The sequence below is a fragment of the Hypanus sabinus genome, chromosome 23 (genome assembly GCF_030144855.1).
Source record: "Hypanus sabinus isolate sHypSab1 chromosome 23, sHypSab1.hap1, whole genome shotgun sequence".
Lineage (NCBI taxonomy): Eukaryota > Metazoa > Chordata > Chondrichthyes > Myliobatiformes > Dasyatidae > Hypanus > Hypanus sabinus.
Genome location: NC_082728.1, coordinates 59,816,208 through 59,843,501, shown reverse-complemented (window position 1 = coordinate 59,843,501; position 27,294 = coordinate 59,816,208). Strand labels below are relative to the sequence as shown.

The 27,294-nt window shown below is 44.2% G+C and overlaps 1 protein-coding gene across 4 annotated transcripts in view; it reads right to left on the bottom strand.

Moving 5' to 3' along the window:
* tmem104 (transmembrane protein 104) overlaps positions 1-27,294 on the bottom strand; it is a 215,193-nt gene that overhangs the window by 117,748 nt on the left and 70,151 nt on the right. For all 4 annotated transcript variants that reach the window (XM_059948961.1, XM_059948962.1, XM_059948963.1 and 1 more), the window contains exon 6: positions 3,061-3,141. In XM_059948961.1, coding sequence (XP_059804944.1) covers positions 3,061-3,141 — 81 coding nt within the window. The remainder of the gene's footprint in view (positions 1-3,060; positions 3,142-27,294) is intronic.

The following is a 27,294-nucleotide window of genomic DNA, read 5'->3' as shown; positions in this document are numbered from 1 at the left end:
GTTTCAATACCCCAAGTTGTAGCCTCGTACAGCTGCAATGAGACATCTCAATCTTTAATACTCTCAACATACTCTGCAGATGCTGGGATCAAAGCAACCCGCACAACACGCTGGAGGGACTCAGCAGGTCGGGCAGCATCCGTGGAAGCCAACAATCAACATCTTGGGCTGAGACCCTTCGTCAGGACTGAAGAGGGAGGGGGCCAGGAGCCCTGTAAAGGTGGGGGTAGGGTGGGAAGGAGAAGGCTGGTGGATGTCAGGATAAAAACCAGTAAGGGGAAAGATCAAGGGGATAGGTAGGAAAGGTGAAGAAGGAATATAAGGGGAAAGCACTGTGGGTATTAGAAGGAGGCGGAACCATGAGGGAGGTGATAGGCAGCAGGAGGAGGAGGCAGAGTGAAACTGGGATGGGGGAAGGAGAGGGAGGAAATTACCGGAAGTTGGAGAATTCAATGTTCATACCAAGCGGCTGGAGACTACCATATGAGATGTTGCTCCTCCAACCTGAGTTTGGCCTCATCATGGCAGTAGAGGAGGCCATGTATGGACATATCTGAATGGGAATGTGAAGCAGAGTTGAAGTGGGTGGCAACCGGGAGATCCTGTCTGTTGTGGCGGAAGGAGCGGAGGTGCTCTACGAAGTGGTCCCCCAATCTGCGTCGGGTCTCACCAATGTAGAGGAGGCCGTTAATGCCTCTCCTCCCCTTCTTACCCCATCCCTTATTTATTTATTATTTTCCCCCACCCCTTTTTTTTCTCTCTCTGTCCCTCTCACAATCACTCCTTGCCTGCTCTCCATCTCCCTCTGGTGCTCACCTCCCCCTTTCTTTCTCCCTAGGCCTCCCATCCCATGATCCTTTCCCTTCTCCAGCTCTGTATCCCTTTTGCCAATCAATTTTCCAGCTCTTAATTTCATCCTTCCTCGTCCTGTCATTTCAGATCTCCCACTTTCAAATCTCTTAAACTGTCTCTGCTTTCAGTTAGTCCTGACGAAGGGTCTCGGCCCAAAACGTTGACTGTACTTCTCCCTATAGATGCTGCCTGGCCTGCTGCGTTCCACCAGCATTTTGTGTGTGTTGCTTGAATTTCCAGCATCTGCAGATTTCCTCATGTTTGAGCCACGTTCTCTAACTGAGTTAGTCTCATCTGTCCAAGTTTGGCCCACTTACTTCCTCAGTCCCACCCTCTGCCTTACTAGATTAAACCCAGCCAGATACACTAGCAAACCTCTCCCAAGAACGGAGACAGGAGACCATCCTTGTGCAGGGTTTCAATTCAAAACATTAACAGATTCAGCTCAATCACTGTCAGAGGCTCCCTCCAAGGATATTGCACCCTGTCCTGTTTATGGTTGCCTAGTATGGAGCTAAACAATTCATGGGGATCATTCAGCAAAACAGAATGAAAAATACCCTCATATGTCAGTCGCCACTTGGATTGTGCAATACCATCATGGAGAATGAAATGAATTTCTGATTGCCACTGCAATTCAACAAACTCGATAGAGTGGATACAGATTTCCTTCTCTATGAAGTGGAACTCACAAATCCGGGTTGAAGTGACTTGGTTTGTATGCAACAGATGTGCTGCTCTGATTACACAGCAAGAGATGATTTCCTAAGAATACACAACCACTGCCTACAAATACAATGCACATTAATGTTATTTATTAATTTACCAAAAATAATGCTTTGAAACCTTTCTAATTATAACACTTCAGTAAACATTCCTTCTTAATTTGTCCATTTAAATAATGTATGCAAATTTGGCAATTACATAACATTGATGGGAATCAAGCTTACCCACCAGCAACAGCGATAGAGATCAACCTTGTAGGTCATCAATTATGACAAAAATTGCAAACCTTAACCAGGTGTTTTTTGGTTGGAATCTTCACTTTGATAAAGAACAGGCTCAAGGTTCCATGTTGTCTAAATGTATTATGCAATGCTAAATTTCTGAACTATCTTTTATTATGCTGGTTACATCTTAACAACAATTACTCATGTCTTAGAGTAGTTTACATTCCAGCTCACTCACAGGCATCTAAATTACTTTTATTTCAATGGGATTTTCAATGAGCATTTAAATCTTATTAGGTTCGTCTCTTAGAGGACACACAGACGTAAAAGCAGCAGCAGGTAGGTCATTATAAAAAAAAAGGCTGTTGTTTAGTCTTACAGTTGATTAATCTCTCATTAGTACAAATTCCCCATACACTCTGTAACGTTGTTAACACAATTGAGTTGACAAGCTCTGCAAAATGAAAGTCAAATTCTTACATTCAAGGACAAGTTACAAACCTTTCAAATTAAAGAATTTTAAACAAAATCTCCTTATGCAATGCAAGGTTCAAATTAATTCATTTGTGCAATAAGTCACAGGTTCAATAACAGGGTTGGGAAGGACACAAAATGGAGTGATGTAAAGGTCAAATCAATCAACGCAAAGGAACAGAGGCACAAAGTTAATGTGCATCAAGAACAAACTCTCTCAAAAGTTTGACTGGTCTGGATATTGAGTACAGGAGTTGGGACAGCTGTACTAGAAATTGATAAGGCTACATCTGGATTACTGTATAAAGTCCTCATTGCCCAACTACAGGAAAGATGTCATTAGACTGGAGAGGGTGCAAAAAAGATCTACAAGGATGTTACCGGGACTAGAGAGCGTGAGTAATAACAAAGGGCTGGACAAGTGAAGAGTGATTCCCCTGGAGCGCACGAGGCCGAGGTGACTTATAAATATGAGGGACATGGAGCCACAGAGGAATACAGCATGGATATAGGCCCTTCATACCATCTAGTCTGTACTGACGCAGATAACGTGACTGGTCAGTCTACATCCCAGAGTAGGGGAGTCTAAAAAGAGAAGCCGTAGATCTCAAGTGAGAGGGAAAAGATTTTAAAAGGAACCTAATGGGCAACTTTTGCCACACAGAGGGTGGCGAAAATATGTAACAAATTACTAGTGTAAGTAGTAGGGGCGGGTACAATTATGACATTTAAAATACATTTGGAAAGTTACATAAATAGGAAACGTTTAGGATGAAAGTCTCACCTTTATTGAAGAACATGGAAGCCATCTGACCCATTTCTATTCTCTCCGCAATGTCAAAAGCATTGTAAGTGTTGGCTCTTTCTACGCATAAAAAAGTTATATGATGGTTAATGCATTGATTCATTGTTGGAACGGACTATTAGGAATGAGTTGCAATGTTTAAAACAAGTTATATAATCCACAAATTAATAGAATCAGGAAGAACCAGGTTTAATATCACTGGCATATGTTGTGGAATTTATTGTCTTTGCAGCAGCAGTACAATGCAATACATAATAATGGGAAAAATCTGTGAATTACAGTAATATATACACACACTACATATATAAATGAAAAATTAAATAAGTAGTGCAAAAATAAAAAATAGCAGTAATCATGGATTCAGTGTCCATTCAGAAATTGGATGGACGAGTGGAAGAATTACTTAGTCTAATTAGCTGGATATTGAAACTTCTAAACATGACCTACATGGAGAAATTTAACCAGCTTAAGCTTAAATACAGTGAACAAAGTCTTGTAATGTGTTACAGCAGGAACTGTGTTGAGAGAACAGGATCCAAAAGCTAAAAAAACAAAAAGATGTACAAGCCTTGACTAATGAGTCAAAAGCAACAGTCACATTGATTGCAAATGGAGAGAGGTGATGGGGAGCTACCTGTTTTAACTGGTTAGCCTTTTATTTTAGACTGACTCTTGGTTCTACATATTCCAGCAAGGAAAATATCACTCCTATATCAACTGTCAAAACTCAACAAGAATGCATCTCTTGCAATTAGATTTCTTGTTCCACTAAATAAGAGCATTTCAACATCCTTCAAGTGTTAGACTAATCAGTCTTTCCCTCTTTCTCCTACTTTACGTTTGTGATCACTTTGTGAGTTGTGATTATTGATGCAATCACAAAGAAGATCTTTTTCATTAGGAGCTTGGGATCTGGAATGTCACTAAAAGAGTCTGGAGAATTTCTACAGATGAACAGTGGAGAGCATTCTGATTGCTTGCATCACTGTCTGATACGGAGGTTCCAGTGTAGAGAGTTACTGGCTTTGTCAGCTCCATTATGGGCATCCCCCTCTCCACCACTGAGGGCATCTTCAAAAGGCAGCACCCACAACTAAGGACCCTCGTCAGCCTGGACATGCCCTCTCGGCATTTCTACCATCAGTAAGGTGCAGGAGCGGGAAGATCTACACTCCATGTTTTAGGAAAAGTTTCTTTTTCCCTCACCATCAAAATTTTGAACAGTCCATGAATCCATGAACACTACTTCACCTACTGTTTTACACTATTTATATTTTTGCAAATTATTTTAATTTTTATATTTTGCTGTGAAGCAAGTTTCACAACATGTTAATGATAATAAATGCGATTCTGATGTGACCCTTTCTGGAAACTAGAGAGCCTGAAAGGTCAAAACGAAAGCATCCATTCTCTGCAGTCATATTCCACCACCAAAGGGTACAGGTCATCAGGTCGAGGGAATCTGTCAACCTTTGATCCCTTTAGATTACTTTGCAGTTTTTCCTCTGGCAATATTAACTATTTTAAGTTTCACTTTTTTTCTTAAACTCCCTTGTTTCCCACTATTCTTGATATGCTGTAGGTGACTTCCACAATCAAAGTGCATCACTTCCTCACTCCTGGTTACCTTCTGTCTCCCCATTTATAAGGAACCAACAATTATCAACAATACTCTACTGTTTTGCATCTTTGTAGATTTTCCAACTGGCATTTACTTTCCTCAGCAGTTTATTCTCATTGTATTTTCACACTCCATCAAATTTTTAAACCATCCCCAGCTGGTCTCTAAAATTCTCCCCATCTTCAGGCCTACCATCTCTCTTCCTGTTTTTTTTTCAGGTCACTTATTGTTCCACAACATCTGGTCATTTAAATAACTTGCAATATTTCCCTTTACATGAAAATGATCTTTATTTAGATTGAAGTCAGAACTACAAACCTAGTTAGCCAAATTACCTGGACATTTGCTGACCCTGCTCAATCATATTACCATATAAATGCCCTGTTCTTGTATGCACTCCCAACACTATCACTGTTAACCTTACTGCCCTGCAATTCCTCATTTTACTCTCCTTCCTTGAGTAGCCCACTTAGGTTTGCCTCCTTCCTACCTGCAGGGACCCTTCTAAAATCCAAAGAATCAAATCCTCTAGACCCCTGCGGTGGAAGACGGCAGCACTAGCCTCTTGTGTTCAGTAAGAAATTAGATAGCTGAACAAGTAATGACGTCTCAGCTTTACAATGTGCCACAGGCTACCCTTTTCAAGGTTAGGCAATATACCTGATAGACTCAACAAAGATGATATAACACAACACTGATGGATGTAAACTCAGCCAGTCCCAGTATGGGCACTCGCCTCCTCACCAGAGGACATATTTAAAAAATGGCCCATCATTAAGGGCCCTCACCACCTAGGACATGCCTTCTTTTCATTACTGTCATCAAAGAGGAGGTATTTACTTATTTATTTTTTACATTTCTTGTCGTAACTTGATTGTAACTTCTTATGTACTGCACTGCATAGTCCTGCAAAACACCCCATTTCATGAAATAAGTTAGTGATAATAAATCTGATCCTGATTCTGACTTCTCAAGTGAAGCGCAAATACTTAACAGATATGCTGGGAACTGCCATTCCTGTGGAAACATATATAAGGATAAACAGGTCAGCAATATCACACCTTTGGTTACCGTATCTGAACTAGTCACCATCATCCAACGTATTAGTATTCCTCTAAACAAAATGGACTACATCATGGGTTTGGACAACACCAGAGCAAAACCCAATGCTCCATAGGCCACTAATCCCTGCTATGTACATTAGTGACTCTAACTATCACCAAGCCACTTGGTGCTAGGACACAAACAGTAAGACGACGTCGGAGTGGATATCATTTGAAAAACCTGAACAGGGTTCTAGTTCACAAAATGCCCACAGCACACAGCAGAAGTTTATTGTTGCCATGACAGCATCCACAATCTTGGGAATCATGTGAAAGCAAATTCCATTGTTAATCCAATGAAATGCTGGACGCAGGGAGGTGGTCAAGGCCTTTCTGCACAATGACACTAATACTGGTTTGTCAGCATTCTTACTCTGCCATTGCCAGAAACAGCACATCATGTTAGACAAAAGAAACCCAAGAACTACTTCAACTATAGTCAGTGACATAGTGGCAAGGTAGCAAATTCCCTGCAGGTTCTCCAGATCTAGCAAGCCAACATCAGTGTAGCGGGAGCTTGAAGATTTGGACTTCACTCACATGCTGGGATCGTCCTGCAATTTGGATATAACCTCCAGAGCCCAACAAAAATCAACAGTCTGTTAAATGGAAGACAACAAGGTCATTCAACACCACTGATAAATTGAAGAAACACCACCAAATCATCAGACACTGACCACTGGGGTCCGCACCGGTCAAATCAAGAGGAGCTGAAAGTGGGCTGGCATGTAAAGGTAGAACCCTCCGAGGAAATGAAAAAAGCTCCACTGGTTCATAAATTGTCCAAACTATTCCCTCAGGCATCTTTCTGGAGAAGCTTTAACAATTTTAATATTGCTAGTTTACACCTGATTCTGATTGTAAGGGAAATTGAAAAAAGCAGAAATTTGAGTGTTTTTGTTTATAAATCAATGACTGTTATGTGTGGATACAGTAAGGATGCAAGAAGACAATTGACTGATTACCTTTAACGCATGAGGCTTTGAATACAGGAGACATAGAGAGCTCTGGTGAGACCACATGTAGAGCAGAGTCTCACCAGCAATGGTTCACCAGAATGATGATGGGGAGAAATTGCTCCACAAGGAGAGATGAAGCAGATGGGGCCTATTCCCTTGAGTGTAGAAGAGGTGATCATGTCAAAGCACCTTAAAAATTTTTTACAGGATGCAGGGACATTTTCTTTTGCTAGGGTGTTTAGGACCAGGAGTTAGCTATTCAAGACTGAAATGAGACATTTTCACCAAGAATACTGTATTATTGGAATTCTCTATTCTGGACAAAAGTGGACACTCGTCACTGAGTACAGGAATGGGTGCAGATGAGGTTTATCAAGATTTTCCCTGGATTAGAGAGCTGTTACTATAAGGGGAGGTTGGACAAACTAGGGTTTTCTTCACTGGAGTAGAAAAGGCTGAGAAGACATATGCTAGAAGTTAATAAAATTACCATAGGTAAAGATGGGAGAGTCAGTCAGAATATTTTATGCCCCCAGAGTTGAAATGTCTAATACTAGAGGCATGCCTTAAAGGTGAGAGGGTGCAAGTTCAAAGGGGATGTGCAGCCAAGTTTTATTTTATACAGAGAGGACTCCGCCTGGAATACAGTGCAAAGATTAATAGTGGAGGCAGATGCAATGGTGGTGTTTAAATGCTCTTGGATATCCAAATGAATATGCAAAGAATGGGAGGAGGGGTGAGATACAGACATTGTGTAGGTAAAAGAGATTAGTTTAATTGGGCATCATGATCTTAATTAGTTTGGCTGAAGGGCAGTTCCTGTGTTGTACTGCTTCATGTAAAGTCAAAACATGAAGGAAATCTAGGGAGTTGGAGTTTGCGCAAGAAAAAGACACTGGATGGTGCAGATGACATGAGAAGCCAAATGATCTACTACTACAGCTTTGACTATTTTCCCTTTGTCCTTATGTAAACTCCAAGTACATCGTTGATTTACAGAACAAACCTACCAGTAGGGGTGTTGCAATGTCACACCAGGTAGGAGGGAGTAGCCTTGGGACTCCTCAATGTTGACCAGACTCCAAGTCTCACCAAGCACCATTCTTCACCAGCTGACACATCAGCACTCCTCCTGCTGAGCAGCGCTTGGAATACAGCAGAAAAGGAATGTATTCTAGCTTGGGGACCTGTACCTCAAGTAAAGTATTGCCTAGACTTGCCATGGAAAAAGGAAGAGGTGCTCAGATAAAGGATCTGCCACAAATGGTAGTGTCTAGTGACTGGCATACTCGTGGCACCTGTCTGCTTGTCATGTTCTTTAAAAATAAAATTGTAAAATATTAAAGACCAATTTTTAATTTTTAATAGTGAGATGAATTTTTAATAGCTTTTCATTGTTTTGATTGCTCCTGAATGTCAAGAGATTCTGGCAGTTGCTAACTTGGATTTTGTGGCAGTTGTCAAAGCATTTTGACAGCATTTTTGACTAGAAAGACTCTGCACCAATCAGAAGATGGCTTCAGGACCAAGCAGCCACCCCTGGTAAAAGGAGGGCAGCTTGGAGGTTGAGTAAACAGCAGTGGGTTTTACACCATAGAGGAAATAGTTACATTGCAGCAGAATTAGGCCATTGAGTCTGCTCCACTGTTCCTTCTTGGCTGATTTATTTTCCCTCTCAGCCCCAGTCTCCTCCCTTCTCCCCGTTAACTTTGTTGCCCTGACTAATCCTGAAGCTCTCAACCTCTGTTTTAAATATACTCAATAGGTTGGCTTCCATTCACCTGTGCAATGAATTCCAGAGGGCTATAGGTAACCCTAGGTAATTTCTAAAGGAAGTACGTGTTCGGTACAGCATTGTGGGCTGAAGGGCTTATATTGTGCTGTAGGTTTTCTATGTTTCTATTACCCTCTGGCTAAATAAATTCTTCCTCATCTCAGTTCTTAATGGATATCCCTCTAACCTGAGGGTGTACGCTCTGGTCATAGACTCACCCATTATTGGAAACATTCTTCCTACATTCACTCGATCCAGACCTTGCAATATTCAATAGGTTTCAATGAGGTTCCCCCACTCATTCTTCTAAACTTCCAGCGAGTACACAGACTCAGAGCTGTCAAACACAACTCATACATCAACCTTTTCACTCCCAGAATCATTCTCATGAACCTCCTCTGTACATTCTATAATGCTAGCACATCTTAGATGAGGGGCCCAAAACTGTTCATAATACTCCAAATGAGGCCTCACACGTGCCTTAGAAAGAATCAGCATTACATCCCTGCTTTTATATGCTAGTCCTCTCAAAATGAATGCTAACATTGCACTTGCCTTCCTTACTACAGTCTCAACCTGGAAATCCTGCACAAAGACGCCCAAATGCCATTGTACCTCTGATTTTTGAATTCCCTCAGTTTAGAAAATAGTCTATGCCTTTATTCCTTCTTCAAAAGAGCATGACCATACACTCTACACTGTATTCCATCTGCCACTTTGCCCATTCTCTAAATCTGTCTAAGTCCTTCTGCAGACCCTGCTTCCTCAATACTACCTGCCCCTCCACCTATCTTCGCATTGCAAAATTGGCCACAAAACCATCAATTCTGTCATCTAAATCATGTGAAAAATGGTCCCAATACTGATAACTGCAGAACACCACTAGTCAGCTCTATCTATGCTAGTATCTTTCCTGTAATACCATGGGCCCTTATCTTGTTTAGCAACCTCAAGTGCAGTACCTTGTCAAAGGCCTTCTGAAAATCCAAATACACAGCATCCACTGACTCTCCTTTGTCTATTCTGCCTGTTATTTCCTCAAAGAAATCCAATAGATTTGTCAGGCAAGATTTCCCTCAAGGAAACCATGCTGACTTTGACTTACTGTACCATGTGCCTCCAAGTACCCCAAAACCTTATCCTTATTAACGGACTCCAATATCTTCCCAACCATTCAGGTCAGGCTAACTGCTTTATAATTCCCTTTCTTCTGTCTCCCTCCCTTCGTAAAGAGTAAAGTCGCATTTACAATTTTCCAGTCATCCAGAACCAGTCCAGAGTCCAGTGATTCTTGAAAGATCACTGCTAATGCCTCCAAAATCTCTTCACTTGCCTCTTTCAAAACCCTCGGGTGTATTCTATCTGGTTCAGGTGATTTATCTACCTTCAGACCTTTCATCTTCCCAAACATCTTCTCCTTAGTAATAGCAATTACACTCACTTCTGCCAACCCTCACCCCCCACTGAAGTTCTGGAACATCCTGCATTACTGCTGGTGTCTTTCATAGTGAAGACTGATGTAAAACACTTGTTATGTTCCTCTGCCATTCCTTTGTCCCCATTACTGTCTGGCCAGTGCCATTTACCAGCAATCTCAGTTCTCCTTTACTCTTTATTTGAAAAACCTTGGTATCCTCCTTTATATTACTGGCTAGCTTCCCTTCATATTTCATCTTTTCTCTCCTTATTGCTTATTTTTAGTTTCCTTCTATTCATTTTTAAAAGTTTCCCAACCCTTTTAACTTCCCACTAATTTTAGCTGCATTGTATGCCCTCTCCTTTGCTTTCATGCTGTCTTTGACTTCCCTTTCTCAGCCATGGTTGCCTCAACTTCTCATTAGAATACTTCTTCGTCTTTGTGTTGGACCTATCCTGTGCCTTCCAACTCGTCCCCAGAAACTCCAGCCATTGTTGCTCTGCGCCACCTCTGATAGTAACCTGTTCCAATCAACTTTGGCCAGCTGCTTCCTCATGCCTCTGTAATTCTCTTTACTCCACTGTAATACACTTACATATCTCCTCCCTCTCAAACTGCAGGGTGAATTCTATCAAATTATGATCACTGCCTCCTAAAGTTCCTATACCTTAAGATCATTAATCAAATTTAGTTTATTACACAATACCCAATCCAGAATTGCCTTTCCTTTGGCACCCTTTTGACATGCCATATCTATCTCCCTTTGTTATTTGAATGTCACATTGTGGATATTATGTAGAGGCCTGTATATAACTCCATCACAGCCTTCTTACTCTTGCACCCTTCTTAAACCTACCCACAAGGATTCTACTCCTTCTGATCCTATGTCTCCTCTTTCTAAGGATTTGGTTTTAGCAACAGAGCCACCCTATCCCCTCTGCTTACCTGCCGTATCCTTGACTCTGGAGTACACGGTTGGATATATTCTGTGACATATCCTCATATACAGTACATCTTCCCAAGTTAGAACATTTAGCTTTCCTATTCTATGCAAGATTAAATCTCCATGGATTATTGTATTATCCTCATTGCCCGTATGTCTTACTTTCCGACTGTTCTGCATTGTGCCCAAGTCCTCACCAGAAACCGGTGGGGAAACGGGTCTCAACACCTCCCTCTGTAATTGGATCCTGGACTTATTAACAGAAAGGCCACCGTCAGTCTGTGTGGACAGCAACGTCTCTGGTGCTGTTACACTTTACTGGCATTCCCCAAAGCTGTGTGCTCAGCCTGCTCCTGACAAACGGCTGCACCACAGGACTCAGCTCAACCCAGGTCATCAAATTTGTGGATGACACAACAGTGGTTGGCCAGCAACGCGATGAGTCCGAGTACAGAGAGGAAGTAGAGTGGATTGGTGTGAAAGGAGCAACCCAAGTGGAGTAGACCAAGGAAACCACTGGGGACTTCAGGAAGGTGCAAATGTAGAGAGTCAAGTGCACCAAGTTCCTGGTAGCTCACATCACGGATGACCTCTCCTGGTCCCTCAGTATCACCTCCCTGAATAACACCTTTGCTTCCTAAGGAATTGAGGGAAGTGAGGATCCTCCCTCCCCACCGGAACTGAATTTTACAGGAGCACCATTGAGAGCGTCCTGACAAGTTACATCTCCATCTGGCTTGGGAGCAGCTGAGCAAGAGACCAGAACTCCCTACAAAGGACTGTGAGGATCATAGGGGCTTGCCTACCATCCATTGGAGATACTTATCAGGAGTGCTGCGTACACAGGGCCCTTAGTATTATTAAGAAACCCACCCATCCAGAATCCAGCATCCTCTTTGACTTTCTACCGTCAGGCAGGAGACTACGATCATAAAAACAAGAATTTTCTTCCCCCAGGCCATTAAGCTTCTGAACTCCCTGCTGCATCGTATTCGAAGTGTCACCGGTTAATCTGTTCTTTACCATACAATATTTAATTTAAGCATGTTAGTTTGTTATTTATGCATGATTCATTTGTAGATTTTATCCTTAGCTTCTTAAGTTATTGTGTGTTATGTGTATCACTGCTTTATACCCTGGTCCGGGAAACATCCGGGTTTAATGGTATAAATGCATATAGTTAAATGACAATAAACTTGACCTGACTTACTGACTTCGGTTAAACACACAGTTCTTTGCTGTCTCACACTGTTCACTTCCTGAAAGTTTCCTTTAAAGATTTTGAACTTAACCTTTCAGAAGCCCTCTATTTGTCCCACCAGTTTAGTGCACCACCATTATCAATGTAACATATTGACTGCTCGAGTTATTCATCGGAAGAGTGGTACACCCCCTCCACTCCCATTGGTATGTGGTGACAGTCCAACTCGCTTCAAATGGAATGGAACCTGCTGGCTTTCACACTACTTTCCCAGTCTTCAATAATCTGTGGATCACATTAACGAATAGTAGCATCAGACCATTGCTACCACACTTAAAACCCTGTGTCTGGTGTAAAGAGCCTGATAGAGGAGTTCAAATCCTATCAGTGGAAAAAGGGAACTTAAACAGGCCTAATTAAATAATGAATGGTGATTAAACTGCTGAGAGCTGTAAAACCCTATTTGTGTCAGGAAGGCCCCAAACCCTCGGTAACATGGATTGTTGCTGCCCTGATTGTCAAACCACTAAAAAATAATGTTAAATAAAGCAATCAAGCAAGAAGCAGATTTGTAAGGGTCAGAGAGACACACTGTTCACAAACCTCACAGATTTGTATGGGACAGAGAGACACACTGTTCACAAACCTCACAAGCATCTGGGGACTTGTGGCTACATCTGGGGCACTCTTGCCCCAACTAGGAAAGCAACATTTAGAGTGATACTGCTTGGCTGAGGCAGCAGAGCCTGTCATCATCCCAGGGCAAGTTCTACCCACCAGCTGGAAAGATCAACCAGATGCCTTGGAAGTGGTACACCCTTTGCAATGTTCCCCTGACAGTAATAAGCAACTCCACATTATTATCTGCTGCCCTCTCTTCAGTTGAGCATCTTGAGAGAAGCTCTGAAAGGGCTCAGAATGTACTCTAGGTAGGAAGTAGAATCCACCACCAGCAATGACTTGACAGCATCACCAATGACCAGGCTCTGAAGGACAAAGCTATTATATTGGGTCTGTGGCATGGACAAACAGGGACGAACTTCCAAACACATTCTTCCCATCAGTTAAAGATATATTTTTTCATGACAGCAGTGACCACAGCTTTAGAGGAGACACAGTCCCTCCCTCACATTGGAACTACAACTGGGCCACAAGACACCGACAAAACTAACCTAGCACCCTAATATTGGGTATCAGCGAGGTTCTCTGGACTATCAGTAGAAATCTATACCATCAGAATCTGTGAACTAATGACATAGTACAATACTCAACTCTACCATTACAACTAAACCATGTTCAATAGAAAGGATGTCCTAGGAACAGTGTAATGATGTCTTGATGTGATGAAGCTGCACTGGGTTCCTCATATCCACAGGAGCAAAATTAGCAGCTAGTAGACAGGAACAAGTGATCCCAAGCAAACATATCAGATCATAAAAAGGATCTAGTGCTTTCCCAATATGATCCATAAACTCTTCTTTAAGTGTGCACTTAAGAACAGTTTATGCATATCAGATCATAGTTCTGTGGTCCTGTCAGTCATGAGCGGCACTGGATACTTAAGCAGCCAACAGGAGGCAGCTTTAAGAACATCCCCATTGGTGGAACTCAGCATGAGAATTCACAACATGCTAACCAAATGAACAAGCAGATCATTTACAGTATCTTGGCTTCCATCATCACAGAAGCCCAATCATTCGCCAAACTTAGCTCAACAGGTTGAGAAGGTGGTTTGTAAAAAGTAAGTTAATACAGATTTCCTAAGTTACAAGCAGAGGCACAGAGTGTTAGAGCATGCAAGTCACGAATCACCTATATAGAACACTAGTTTAACTATGACTTCAGTTAGTGGGTCCAGTTGTGGGTGCCACATTTCTCTGAAATTGCAAGGGAATCAAAGAGCCTGGAGAAGAGATAAACTAAAATAATTCCAGGAAAAAGGGACTTCAGGTCAGGCAGCATCTATGGAAATGAAAAGATAGTCGGGATTTCAGGCCAAGACCCTTCTTCAGGACTTCAGTTATGTGAAAAGGCTGTAGGTTTTCTCTTTGGATGAATGGAGAGGGTTGTCAGAGGATCTGATGGAGATATTTAAAATCATGAAGCATATAGGCAATAACAGAGAGAAACTTCTCATTGGCAGAGAGGTTAGGAATGACATGGAATAAGGTCACTGGATCAAAACCAATTTTTAAAAATATAATATGGTTGGGTCTGCCTCGCTTTTTCTCGGAAAGAACATGTTGTAGCTGCCACTGAGATCCATCGGCCTGGGGTACAGGCAGGAGAAAACCCACCTGGACATTGTACTGAGTGAGTCCACTGGTGAGGAATGGCAATACCCCAATCCATTCCGGCCATACACGAAATGTTCAAGCTCAGGACCAGGCCATCAGCAGGCTGCAGAACCAAGAGGCTGTCAACAGAGTCCAGGCTGACATGCAGGACTTGGCTGGGATAAGGCAACACATTTCTGGTCAAAGGCCTTGAAGAAAGAGAAGAAAGCCATAGTACTGAAGGAGGTGAGAAGGACAGCGCAGGAGAGCTACAGGGTGAAGGAAGTGGCATAGAGCTGCCAGCAAAGCTGGACAACATGGGAAGGCAACAACAATAGATCATTCAATTGGTCTGACCGATGAAAGATCCCACAAGCCAGACTCAGCTTCCTCATCAGGGCCGCCTATTAGCCTGCTCCCGAAATCTTCACAAGTCTTTCAGCAGTGAGGATAGCTGCCCCCTATGTGATATCACCAATGCCAACATCCAACACATCCTGACAGGATGCAAGACTGCGTTGTCCCAAAGGGGTTACAGATGGCAGCATGACTAGGTCCTAAAGAAGCTGGCAAGATCCCTAGAGACCTGCAGGTGCGATGCGAGAAGCAGCTTTTCCCCAGTGGGACGACAAATCATCGCAGTTGTTGAGGCTGCTAAGAGCACTGAATGCACTTGCCCAAAGCTCCTTCAGGAATCCTCTCTCTAGTCAAGGAGTGGAACATGAGCGCCAGTCTCGGCAGACAGCTACAGTTCCCCACAGAAATCATCACCACATCTCTCTGCCCAGACATTGTACTGTACTATCCCCTAGGAGAAAGGAGCAGAGGCTGCTCACAAGTGGAAGAGCTTAAGTACTCAGACCTGGCAGCTGAGCCTAAGAAGCTGGCTGGAGGACCATCATCTACCCTGCCGGGGCTTCATCAGCACATTGATGACAAGGTTAATGTGGCAGTGACTGGAGTGAGGCTCAAGAGGGGTACCAGAGAGTTGGCTGAAAAGGCAGAAAAGGGCATCTTTTGGCTATGGTTGAGGAGAAAGACAGAAATTGGGGGAATGACTAACTCCAGTGGAAGCTGCAAGGGGTGGCACAGAGACATCCTGCCACCAGGGCTAAGGGAGCAAACCATCACTGAGCGTTGGTCCCTGGCCGCTGACTCTGCTGCTGACCTAAGGACACTGTTGGAGGTGCGGCAAGCAGCAAATTTGGTCTGTCGTCAGGGACAAGAGGTGCAATTGTGAGTGAGGCAGTAGGGAGATCAAAGAAATAGTGCTGAGCTTGCCCACCAGGTCTGAGATTGCTGCGCTCTGTGAGGATGAGAGTGGGGCGAAATGAGCAACTGAATAGTTCGGGGAGCCATTCCAGAGTGGGCAAAGAAGAGAAATGTAGTTCTAACTGGGGATAGACACAATTCTCCGTCACAAAGATCTTGAGTCCCAAAGGCTGGTGCCCAGATTCTGGACATCTGACCTGCAGAGGAATTTGGAGTGTTAGGAGATCCAGCTGTTGTGGTCCATGTGAATACCAACGATGTTGGAAAAACAAAGAGATTCTGCTGAAGGAATTGCAGCAGCTAGGGATTAAATTAAAAAGCAGAACCAAAAAGGTTCTTGAGATTGTCACCTAAGCCACATGCAAATAGGCACAGGGTTAATAAGATCAAAAAACAAAATGCATTCCCAAAGATTGACAGAGTGAGGGTGAATTTGCGAGCCATCGACACTAGTATTGGGGAAGGAGAAAGATGCCCCACCTGAACCAAGCTGGGACCAGGGTCCTGATGAATCACGTAATTAGAACTGTGAGTAGGGCTTTAAACTAAATCACAGGGGGTGGGTTCAACAGCTTGGAAAAGAGGATAAAGTGGAAGGGAAGGAGAGTGCAGCAGAGGCTACTGAAGTCTCCAGATTAAAGGAAAAGACAGGAAGTTTAGAAATGGATAAGAATTTAACTTACAGTAACAGAATCAAAATTGAAAAAAGGTGATGAGTACAGGATTAATGGTGTTAAATTTGAATGCACGTAGTATACAAATTAAGGGAGATACCTCATAATGCATTTAGCAGTTGGCAGGTATGACGTGGGCATCACAAGAGCTGTGGTTGGAAAAAGATCAGTTGTGAACTTAACATCCAAGGATACACATCATATCAAAAGAACAGGCAGGTGGGTGGGCAGCTCTGTTGATAAAAAAAATGAAATCAAATCCTTAGAAAGTGACCTAAGATCAGAAGATGTAGAGTTAAGAAACTGCAAGGATAACAAGACCCTGATGGGAGTTGTATACAGGCCTCTAAACAGTAGCCAGAATGTGGTATACAAATTACAACGGGAGATAGAAAAGGCATATAAAAAGAGCAATGTTACTGGGAATTTCAAGATGCAGGTAGACCTAGAAAATCGGGCTGGTGCTGGATCCCAAGAGGAGGAATCAGTAGAATGCCGACGAGGTGGATTTTTAGAGTAACTTGTGGTTGAACCCACTAGGGAAAAGGCAATTCTGGATTGGGTGTGGTGTAATGAACTAAGTTTGATTAGGGAGCTTAAAGTAAAGGACCCTATTGATCATAATATGCAGTTTGAGAGGGAGAGACTCGTCAGATGTGGAGTAAAGGAACTCCAGTGTAATGAGAGAGAAGCTGGCCAAAAGAATTGGAAGGGGACACTAGCAGGGGTGGTGGCAGAGCAGCAATGGCTGGAGTTTCTGGGAGTAATTTGAAAATCACAGGATCAGTTCATCCAAAAAAATTAGTATTCTAAAGGAAGGATGAGGCAACCATGGTTGACAAGTGAAGTCAAAGACAGTAGGAAAGCAAAAGACAGGGCATATAATATAGCAAAAATTAGTGGGAAGCTAGAGGGTGAGGGATGTTTTAAAAACCAGCAGATTGCAACTAAAATTGTAAAAGGAGAGAAAAGATGTAACAAGAAGGTAAGCTACCCAATAATATAAAAGAGGATACCAAAGAAGTTTTTCAGATATATAAAGAGTCAAAGAGAGGCAACAGTAGATATCAGACTGCTAGAAAATGACACTGGAGAGGTAGTAATTGGGGACGCAAATAACAGACAAACTCAGTAAGAATTTTCAAAGTTCAATGTACATTTTTTTTTAATCAAAGTATGCATAAATTATATAGCTTTGAAATTGATTTCCATTGGTCTTCATTGCAGAAGACACTATTAGCATGCCAGAAATTCGAGAATGGAGGTGCTTAGGAAGCTGAAAGGTCTGGAGGCAGTTAATTCACCTGGACTACATGGACAACACTCAGGGTGGTGGCCGAAGACATTACTAGTGGTCATCTTTCAAGTATCACTAGATTCTGAAATGGTTCTGGAAGAATGGAAAATTACAAATGTTACTCCACTCTTCAAGATGGGAGGGAGGCAAAAGACAGGAAATTATAGGCAGTTAGCCTGACTTCAGTAGTTGGCAAGATGTTAGAATCCCTTATTACGGTTGAGGTTTTGAAGTACTTGGAAACACATGATGTAGTCGGTGTGGATTTCATAAGGGGAAATATTACCTGCCAAATCTTTCGGAAATCTTTGAAGAAATAACAGGCAGGATAGACAAAGGTGAGTCAATGAACATTGATTACTTGGATTTTCAGAAGGCCTTTGACAAGATGCCGCACATGAGGCTGGTAGATAAAATAACAGCAGCAATATTTCTTTAGGAGTTTGAGGAGATTTGGGGATGTCAACTTGAATATTTGAAAACTTCTACAAACGTACTGCAGAGATCATTCTGGTAGGCTGCATCGCTGTCTGCTAATGGGGGAGCTACTGCACAGGAACTGAAGAAAGATGCAAAATTTTGTAAGTTTAGTCAGCTCTATCATGGGTACCTGCCTCCATGGTATCCAAGGTATCCTCAAGGAGCGGTCTTAGGAAGGCGGTCTCCATCATTTAGAATACTCACTACCCATTACATGCCCCCTTCTCACTGTTACCATCAGGAAGGAGGTACAGAAGCCTGAAGCCACACACTCAGCAATGCAGGAACAGCTTCTTTCCTTCTGCCATCTGATTTCTAAATGGACGTTGAACCCAAGAACACTATCGCATACATTTTTGTTTTTTTCTTGCACTACTTATTTTAACTTGACTATTTAATAGACATATATATACTTCCTGTAATTATCTTTTCTCTATATTTATCATGAATTCCATTGTATGGCTGCCGTAAAGTTAACAAATTTCATGATATATGCCGGTGATTTTAAACCTGATTCTAATACTACAGGAAAGATACGAGCATGGACAGAAGAATGGTTGACTGGCAGGAGGCAGAGTGGGAATAAAGGAAGTCTTTTGTGGTTGTCTACCAGTGACTACAGTGTTCTGCAGGGCTGTACTTTTGGACCGTTTCTTTTCACAATATATGTCAGTGATCTGGATGGCAGAATTGATGGCTTAATGGCCACGTTTGCAGATGACACAAAGATAGATGGACGGAAGTGATATTAGTTTCTTCCAGAAAATTACTAATATTGTGGTAACAGAAATAGAAGATCTCTTGATGTGTGGGGGAGACTTAAATTTACAATTACAACCAAAGTTAGACTCCTCCAATAGAAAAACCTACGAAACAAAATCCTTACATAAGAAAGTTAATACACTTTTGAGGATGTTGGTCTAATATATATTTTCCCTGACAGAAGGGATTACACTCATTATACTACCCCCATTCTGTATATACAAGAATAGACTATTTCATAACATTTGGAAAAGATAAAGACAAAATAATCACCTGTGGAATTGGTACAACAGATGTAAGTGACCATGTACCTGTATATTTATCTGTTGATTTTGACCTACAACCAAAGAATACTATATGGAAACTAAATTCAAGTCTACTCAATGATCCCCATTTTAAGGAACAAATTAAAATAGAAATTGGTCTTTACTTAGAATTCAATGATAATGGAGAGGTTTCACTTCCCATTCTATGGAACACTCTGAAGGCTGTCTTAAGAGGGAAAATTATAGCAATATCTTCATATAAGAAAAAAATAAGGAATAAGACATTAGCAGAATTACAAAATAAGCTGAAGGAACTAGGAAAAAAAAACAAATTGAGTTTGGGAGTTTGGCACAGGATACACTAGAGGAAATTTATAAAATCAGGAATGAAATTAATAGTTTGGCTACACAAGAAATTAGAAAAAATTTATTGTTTCTGAAACAGAGACACTATGAAAGTGGATATAAATCTATGAAAATGATGGTGGAAACTGAAAAAGAAGATAGCAGAAAATACAATTCATAGAATTAAGGATCTAAGAACAAAAGTGATAAAAATAAGCTAAGTGAAATTCAAGAAGCATTCGAAATGTTTTACAAAACTCTATATTCCAAAGTTCCAGGGGGAAGCATAACCCAAATCAACACCTTCCTGAATTCTCTAGAGATACCCACTTTAAACAAAGAAAGAAACAGAACGATGACTGCTGACATAACTGAAGCTGAACTAAAAGCTGCAATTAGTAGGCTTAAATTAAGCAAGTCACCAGGATCAGATGGATATACAGTAGAGTGGTATAAAGAATTTAGAAATGAGTTAATTCCTGTTTTACTCCCCACACTGAACTGGGCTCTAAGCAAGGCACAAATGTCACCCAGCTGGAAGGAAGCGATAATCTCAGCTATACCGAAAGAAAGCAAGGATAAAATGGAATGTGGGTCATTTAGAGCAATATCTGTTCTTAATGTGGATTATAGAATATTTACCTCCATCATGGCCAAACAACTAGAAGAGTTTCTACCCACACTGATACGTAATGATCAGACAAGTTTTATACCTCATCGCCAAACACAAGACAATATATGAAGGACACTTCACATTATGGATCATGTAAAAAAAATGAAATCGAAGCAATAGTGATAAGCATGGATGCTGAAAAGGCATTTGATTTGGTTAATTGGAATTTTCTTTACAGAGTTTTACACAGATTTGGATTACATGACACAAATATTAAAACTATACAGGCACTATATGACAACCCTACTGCTAGGATTAAAATCAATGGATATTTATTGAATAGTCTTACCCTAGAAAGGGGCACGAGACAGGGTTGTTCATGGTCACCACTACTCTTCACATTATATCTGGAACCATTAGCTCAATACATCAGACAAAATGAAGATATCAGGGGAATTACTATTAAAGGGACAGAGCATAATTGGCCTGTTACATGGATGACATTTTGATCTATCTAGGGCAACCAACATACTCTTTACCTAAATTGATGCAGTCCTTTGAACAATATGGCCAATTATCAGGATACAAGATCAACACAGATAAAACCCAATTACTTTCATATAACTATAGCCCACCAAGAGAAGCTGAAAGTATATATCCTTGGGCATGGCAAACAGAGTTGGTCAAATATTTTGGCATCATTATGCCAAAATATTTGGCAAAATTATTAGAATGTAATTATCAGTGTAAAGGGTTTCTTATGTTACTGTGTATGTTAATCAAAATGGTTTCTTTGTTTGTTAAAAGTAAAAATGCTTCTTTGTTATGCTAACTGGTGAGAGAGTGCTTTCTCTCGCAGCTTGTTTGGGTTATGATAACTGATAATGGGGATTGTATTCATTTGTTAACCAATTGGGATAGTTGTTATTCTCTCTTGTGGGTCCGCGAGCTGTGGTTTCGTGGGTTTTTGGGGAGTTGGAGAGGAGATAAGCGAGGAAGGTGGACGGTGCTGGAGGCACTGCTGGTCGATCACTGAGGGTGGTCCCAGGTACGCGGGTCGTGGAGGTCGGAGAAGATCGAATAGTGGACCGAAGATTTTGATGGTTGAGCTCCAACGGTTGTGCACTAATGGACTGAACCCTGATAGGTTCTGGCGCCTTTTCTTTCATATATATTGTATTGCTATTAATCACTTAGTTCTTGTAAGATTTATAAAGTGTATTCTGTAAACGTACATGGTGTGCGGTTTGATACTGTGTGTGCGAGTTTGTACCAGTGTGCATTTCACAGCATCCACATATACAGGAGGCGCAGTTTGGCAGGTGAACGAATTTTCCCCTAGATATACACCAGCCGATTGCATGAGCGTTACATTTGTGGGGTGCTCGTCCCGGATTGAATCTTCAATAAGCTGTGTAAGTAGTACGGAGGTGGATCAAGATAAGATTGTAAACTGGTGCGAGTTAGAGGACGTACCGGTGAGTTATGCGTGTGTGGTGAGCGGGGTGAATTTCTGTATTTCAGAAGGTGTGTTAGTGTGGGGATTGAGTTTGGTCAAAGGTATGGGGCAGATAGAACTGGTGGCTGGAAGGTGTGGTAAAGAGGTGGAGACTAGCTGGGTGTTGGTTCGTACGAGTGCTGATGTCATGACGTTGGAACTGCCAGTGACGGTCAGTGTCCTGGGGGAGGCGGGGCCGTGGGGAGACACCGGAGGAGGAGCTAGAGGTGACCCCAGGGGAGGTGCCAGTAACCAGTAAGGGGGGGGGGGTCGGAGTGGGAAGGCTTGGCCAGGCCCCGCCCCCCAGCTAGAGGAGAGGCCTCTGAGCTGGCAGCCGCCCTTAACTCCCTGATGGGAGTGGCCGATAGGCCACGGCCTAAGTTGGGGGTTTTCTCAGAAGCCGCTCCTACTCCAAACGGGGAGGTTGGCTATGATACCTGGAATGAAAACACGTCCCTGTTGTTAGAGGCATGGCCAGGCTCGGATGAGGAGACGAGACAGCGATTGATGACAAGTTTGAGGGGTGCAGCGGCCAAAGTAGTCCAGGAGCTAAGAGCTGAACAGCCCTTGGCTTCATTGGAGGAGCATTTAGAAGCTTTGGAGGGAGTGTCTGGAATGTTAGGGGATCCCTAGGAGCTTTTAGCGGAGTTTCAACACTTGGAGCAGGGGAGGGGGGAAAGCTCTCAGAATACATATTTCGGCTGGAGAGAATGCTTACTGGATTGCGGCGCGGGGGGGTAGTGAAGGCGGACGAGGTGGCGAGGGTGAGGATGAGTCAGATATTTAGTGGATCCCTGGAGGAGGACAAGGTGGCGTGGAGTCTCCAGCAGTCCTTTAAAAAGAGCCCCCCTCCATCAATCGGGCAGCTGATTAGAGAGGTGCAGGAGGAAGAGAGCACGTTGGGCCGAAAAAGGGGCTCGGGCCACTAGGAGCGATCCTCAGCGGTACAGAAAGTGGTGGCCAAGTTGAGGACCGAGAAACCCAAGGGGTCCCAGGGGAGTAGGGACTCCCCCCCCCCCCCCCCCCATTTGAGGGGATGGACAGGGAGACTACCCCTTTCGGGGGACAACCTGCATAGTAGGCTGGGAGTGGTGGGCATCCCGGGAGAGGAGGGGCAGTGGGGAGCGTGTGCTACAGCTGTGGGAAAGAGGGACACTTTCAGAAGGATTATGAGAGACAAGGCGTCCCTTGGAGGGCAAGCACCCGGGCGACTAAGAAGGGAGAGGTGTTGGGAAACATAGAAGAGACTCAGTGAGGGAATGGACTGGAGTCTCAGGAGGAACACGTTCCCAGAAATCAGCCAGGGGACCACCGAAAGCCAAAGCCTTTATTCCGGCTGGGCTAGTGGGACCTTGTTCCAGCGTGTTCCTATGCCATTCTCGACACAGTATCGCAGGTTACCTTATTGTACCGGTCGTTCTACAACAAATAGCTAAAGCACTTACCAGTAACCACATTTGATGCACTGGAGATTTGGGGTGTAAGTGAGGGTGATTATCCGTACAATGGGTACCTGTCAGTGCGACTGGAATTCTTGGAGGGCGATGTGGGAGTGTCTGAAGCTCTTGAGGTGTTGGTATGCCCAGACCCGGTGGAAACCGGTGGCGCTGCCCTTCTGGTGGGAACTAACTCCCCTCTTGTGCGATGGCTCCAGGGAGCGTGTAACGAGAAGGCGGGGGAGAACTTTTTGGAGACCCTCTCGGTACACCCAGTGTTTCGAGCAGTGTTCGAAGAAGTGGGTGACCCCCAAGGGCTGGATCCTGAGTACAAACGAGGGACGGTGTGGTGTACGCAGGCGAGGCCTAAAGTGATACGGCCAAGGGAGGTGGCACTAGTGATGGAGACCCCCAGGTTCCCCGGAGTGCCGGTGGGCGAAGCCCTATTAGTAGATCTCAAGGGGCAGACACGATTTCCAGCGGGGGTGCTGGTGAGGCCTGAAGTGCAGATGCCAGCGGTGGTACATGTGAGGTGGATTAGCCGTGAGTGTTAGGAACACTACGGAGAGAGAAATCACCTTTAAGAGATGGATGCCACTGGTGTATTTGTTCCCGATGACGGTAATGTCTAGCGCCCCTGTGAGGCCCGCTAAGGGGGAAGGATTGGAAAACAGAGGAAAGCCGACCACTGACGCCTTTAACTTTGGGGACTCTCCTATACCGCCGACGTGGAAACGCAGGCTGGTGGAGAAGATGTTGAAGCTGAAAGATGTCTTTTCTCTTGGCGAGATTGATGTGGGTTGTTCCAAGAGCACTCGCCATACCATCCAAGTGACTGAGGACACCGCATTTAGAGAGAGGTCACGGCGACTGGCCCCTGCAGGTGTGGAAGACGTGCAGCAGCACTTGTGCAAGTTGAAGGAAACTGGAATCATCACTGAGTCCCGAAGCCCCTATGCATCCCCGATAGTAGTGGCCCGGAAGAAGAACGGAAAGGTACGCATGTGTGTGGACTATAGGGCCTTGAACCGGCACACTGTCCCTGACCGGTGTACAATCCCGAGGGTCAAAGACGTGCTGGTCTGTCTGAGCGGACCGAAGTGGTTTAGTGTGCTGGACTTAAAGAGTGGATATTACCAGATCCTGATGAGTGAGGCTGATAAAGAGAAGACGGCCTTTTTGAACGAATGCCCCAAGGCATATGGGGGGCCCCAGCCACCTTTCAGAGGCTCAAGGAGAGAACTGTGGGGGATATGAATCTGCTCGAGGTGCTGGTGTATCTGGACGATTTGATAGTGTTTGGATCTACTTTGGAGGAACATGAGGAGAGGCTGCTGAAGGTGTTAAGCCGGCTTAAGGAGGAATGGTTGAAACTTTCCCTAGTCACATGCCAGTTCTGTCAGCCGTCGGTCAGCTATGTTGGCCACATCATTTCGCAAGAGGAAGTGGCTAATAATCCGGCTAAGATAGACGCAATGACCACCTGGCCGAGACTCCAGAAGGTGAACGCCCTGCGCTCGTTTTTGGGGTTCTGTGGGTATTACCGGTGATTTGTGAAAGAGTTTGCTAAAATGAGTCACCCGTTGAACCCGTTGTGTGGCTATCCACCTGTAGGGAAGAAAAGAAAGGGGGACCGAGGGCAAGGAGCGGGAGGATACTGGAACCTGGCCGAGCCTTTTGGATCAAGATGGGATGATCAATGCAAGGAAGCGTTCCGATTTCTGAAAAGTGCGCTGACCCAGGCCCCGGGGTTGGCTTTTGCCAATCCCCAGAAGCCGTATGTGCTGCACACGGATGCCAGCTGAGAGGATCTAGGGGCTGTCCTGTACCAGGAGCAGGACAACGCATTGAGACCAGTGGTGTTTGTCAGTCGAAGTTTGTCACCATCTGAGAGAAACTATCCCACTCACAAATTGGAGTTCCTGGTGCAGAAATGGGCAGTGGTGGACAAGTTGAGCGACTATCTATATGGGGCCAAGTTTGAGGTGAGAACAGATAACAATCCTCTCACTTATATCCTGACTTCAGCGAAACTGGATGCCACAGGTCATTGGTGGTTGGCAGCTTTGTCGGTACATGATTTCAGCCTGAAGTACCGGCCGGGAAGCAGGAATGTCAATGTGGATGCTTTGTAACATCGGGAGCCGGGGGAACCGGAGACGGACAAGGAGTGGGAGAGCATTCCTGCTCCTGGAGTGAAAACCATGTATCAGTTTGCTATCACCGTGAAGGCCAAGGAAAAGGGGAGGCCGGAATGAGCAGTGGACCCATTGGGGGCTTCTGATGACGCCCTGCCCCAGGTTTACTGTGACCTGACTGTGCTGAAGACTAAACAGTTGCCGGAACTAAGTCCGGGGGTAGTGGCAGCTGCTCAGCGAAATGACCCGGGCCTTGGCACTGTGTGGAGGGCGGTGGAGAAGGGGGATACGGCGTGGACAGAGAAGGCAAAACACGTTTCTGTGCCTCTGTTATTGAAGGAATGGCCTCGGCTAAAGTTGAAGAACCAAGTTTTGTACCGAATCACGTCATCCCCGGACCAACTCCAGCACTGGCAGCTGGTCATGCCTGAGAAGTATTGGCAGACTGTGCTTCAGGCACTGCATGATGATTCTGGGTACTTGGGGAAAGGCCTATGGATTACTCAAGGACCAGTTCCACTGGCCCCAGATGAGGGGAAGGTTGAAGAATGCTGTAAGAAATGCAGTCATTGCATTAGGAGAAAGACCCTGCCTGCGCAGGCGGCTCCTTTGTCACTCTTGCAGAGTGCGGGACCCCTGGACCTGGTGCGATTTCCTGTCTATTGAGCCAGATACCAGCAACACCACGAATGTCTTAGTCATCACGGATCACTACACTCGATATGCTCAGGCGTTTCCCACTAAGGATCAAAAAGTGACTACAGCGGTGAAGGTGTTATGGGAGAAGTACTTTGTTCATTATGGCCTCCCCAGGCGGATCCATAGTGATCAGGGCTGGGACTTCGAGAGCCAGCTTATCCATGAATTACTGGGTATGCTTGGGGTTGAGAAATATCACCTGCAGAGTGATCTCCAGCTCGAGAGGTTTAATCAGACCCTGTTGGATATGCTTGGGACGCTGGAGATTGGTCAGAAAAGTAAGTGGCGTTTCACATCAGATATTTGGTTCACTGTTACAATTGTACTCGCAATGATGCTACAGGGTACTTACCTTATTATCTGATGTTCAGGCGGGAAGCAAGGTTGCCCATTGACTTGTGTTTTGGGGCTGAGGCCAGTGAATTAACTGTGAAGCCCTATCTGAAGTATGTGTTGGATATGAGGAGAGAGTTGAAAAGGGCGTACGAGTTGGCTGAGGCGGCGGCCACCAAGCAGAATCAGAGGAGTAAGAGGAGATATGATTAGAAAGTGAAGCTCGCTCAATTATTGCTGGGAGACTGGGTCCCTATAAGGAATTTAGGACTCCCCGGTAAGCACAAGTTGGTAGATCGCTGGTGCCACCCCCTATGTGGTAGAGAGCCAGATGCAGAATCTACCTGCTTACTGGGTGAGACCAGAGGATGGGAAGGGATCTGTCAAGGTACTCCATCGGAACCACCTGCTGCCCTGGGTCAAGCAGTGCGGGTGGATGAAGAGCCCAAGTGGGAGGTTACACCTAGTACGAGGACTCTGCGAGGGCGCGGGGCGGGGGAAGAGCCCACTGCGGAAGAGACGGGACTGGTCCGCACCAGGGAAAGGGATACCAATTCGGAAGATGACGATTTAGATGTGTGGCCCCATTCGCTAATTCCCCAGTACCAGAAGAAGAGGCTCCTGGCCCTTCCCCCACTGAGTTAGGTGAGAGGAGGGAGGGTGTTGAGGGGCAGAATGAGATGCAGCCAGCATTGGGGGTAGAGAGGGTGGAACCCGAACACGAGACAGAGGGCTCTCAGGTGACAAGGGATCCCAGCGAGGGAGAAGGTGAGGGTCCGACAGGTAGATCCGGGGTGTCCCAGTGGTGTCGGAGCCGGAAGGGTTGGCAGAGGAGGTACGGAGGTCTCAGAGAAGTAGGCACCCCCCCGGAATAATTGACATATGCAGCACCGGGAGAACCCAGTGTGATCTCTACCGCCCTGGGAAATTATGTCACCGCTTTCTGCATCTGGGTTGGGTTTTGTGTTTTACAAGAAGCATTGGGGAACTCTGTTAATGTTATGAGGGCATGATTTTTGTTAGTGGGGGCGGAGTGTAAAGAATTTCTTATGTTACTGCATATGTTAATCAAAATGGTTTCTTTGTTTGCTAAAAGCAAAAATGCT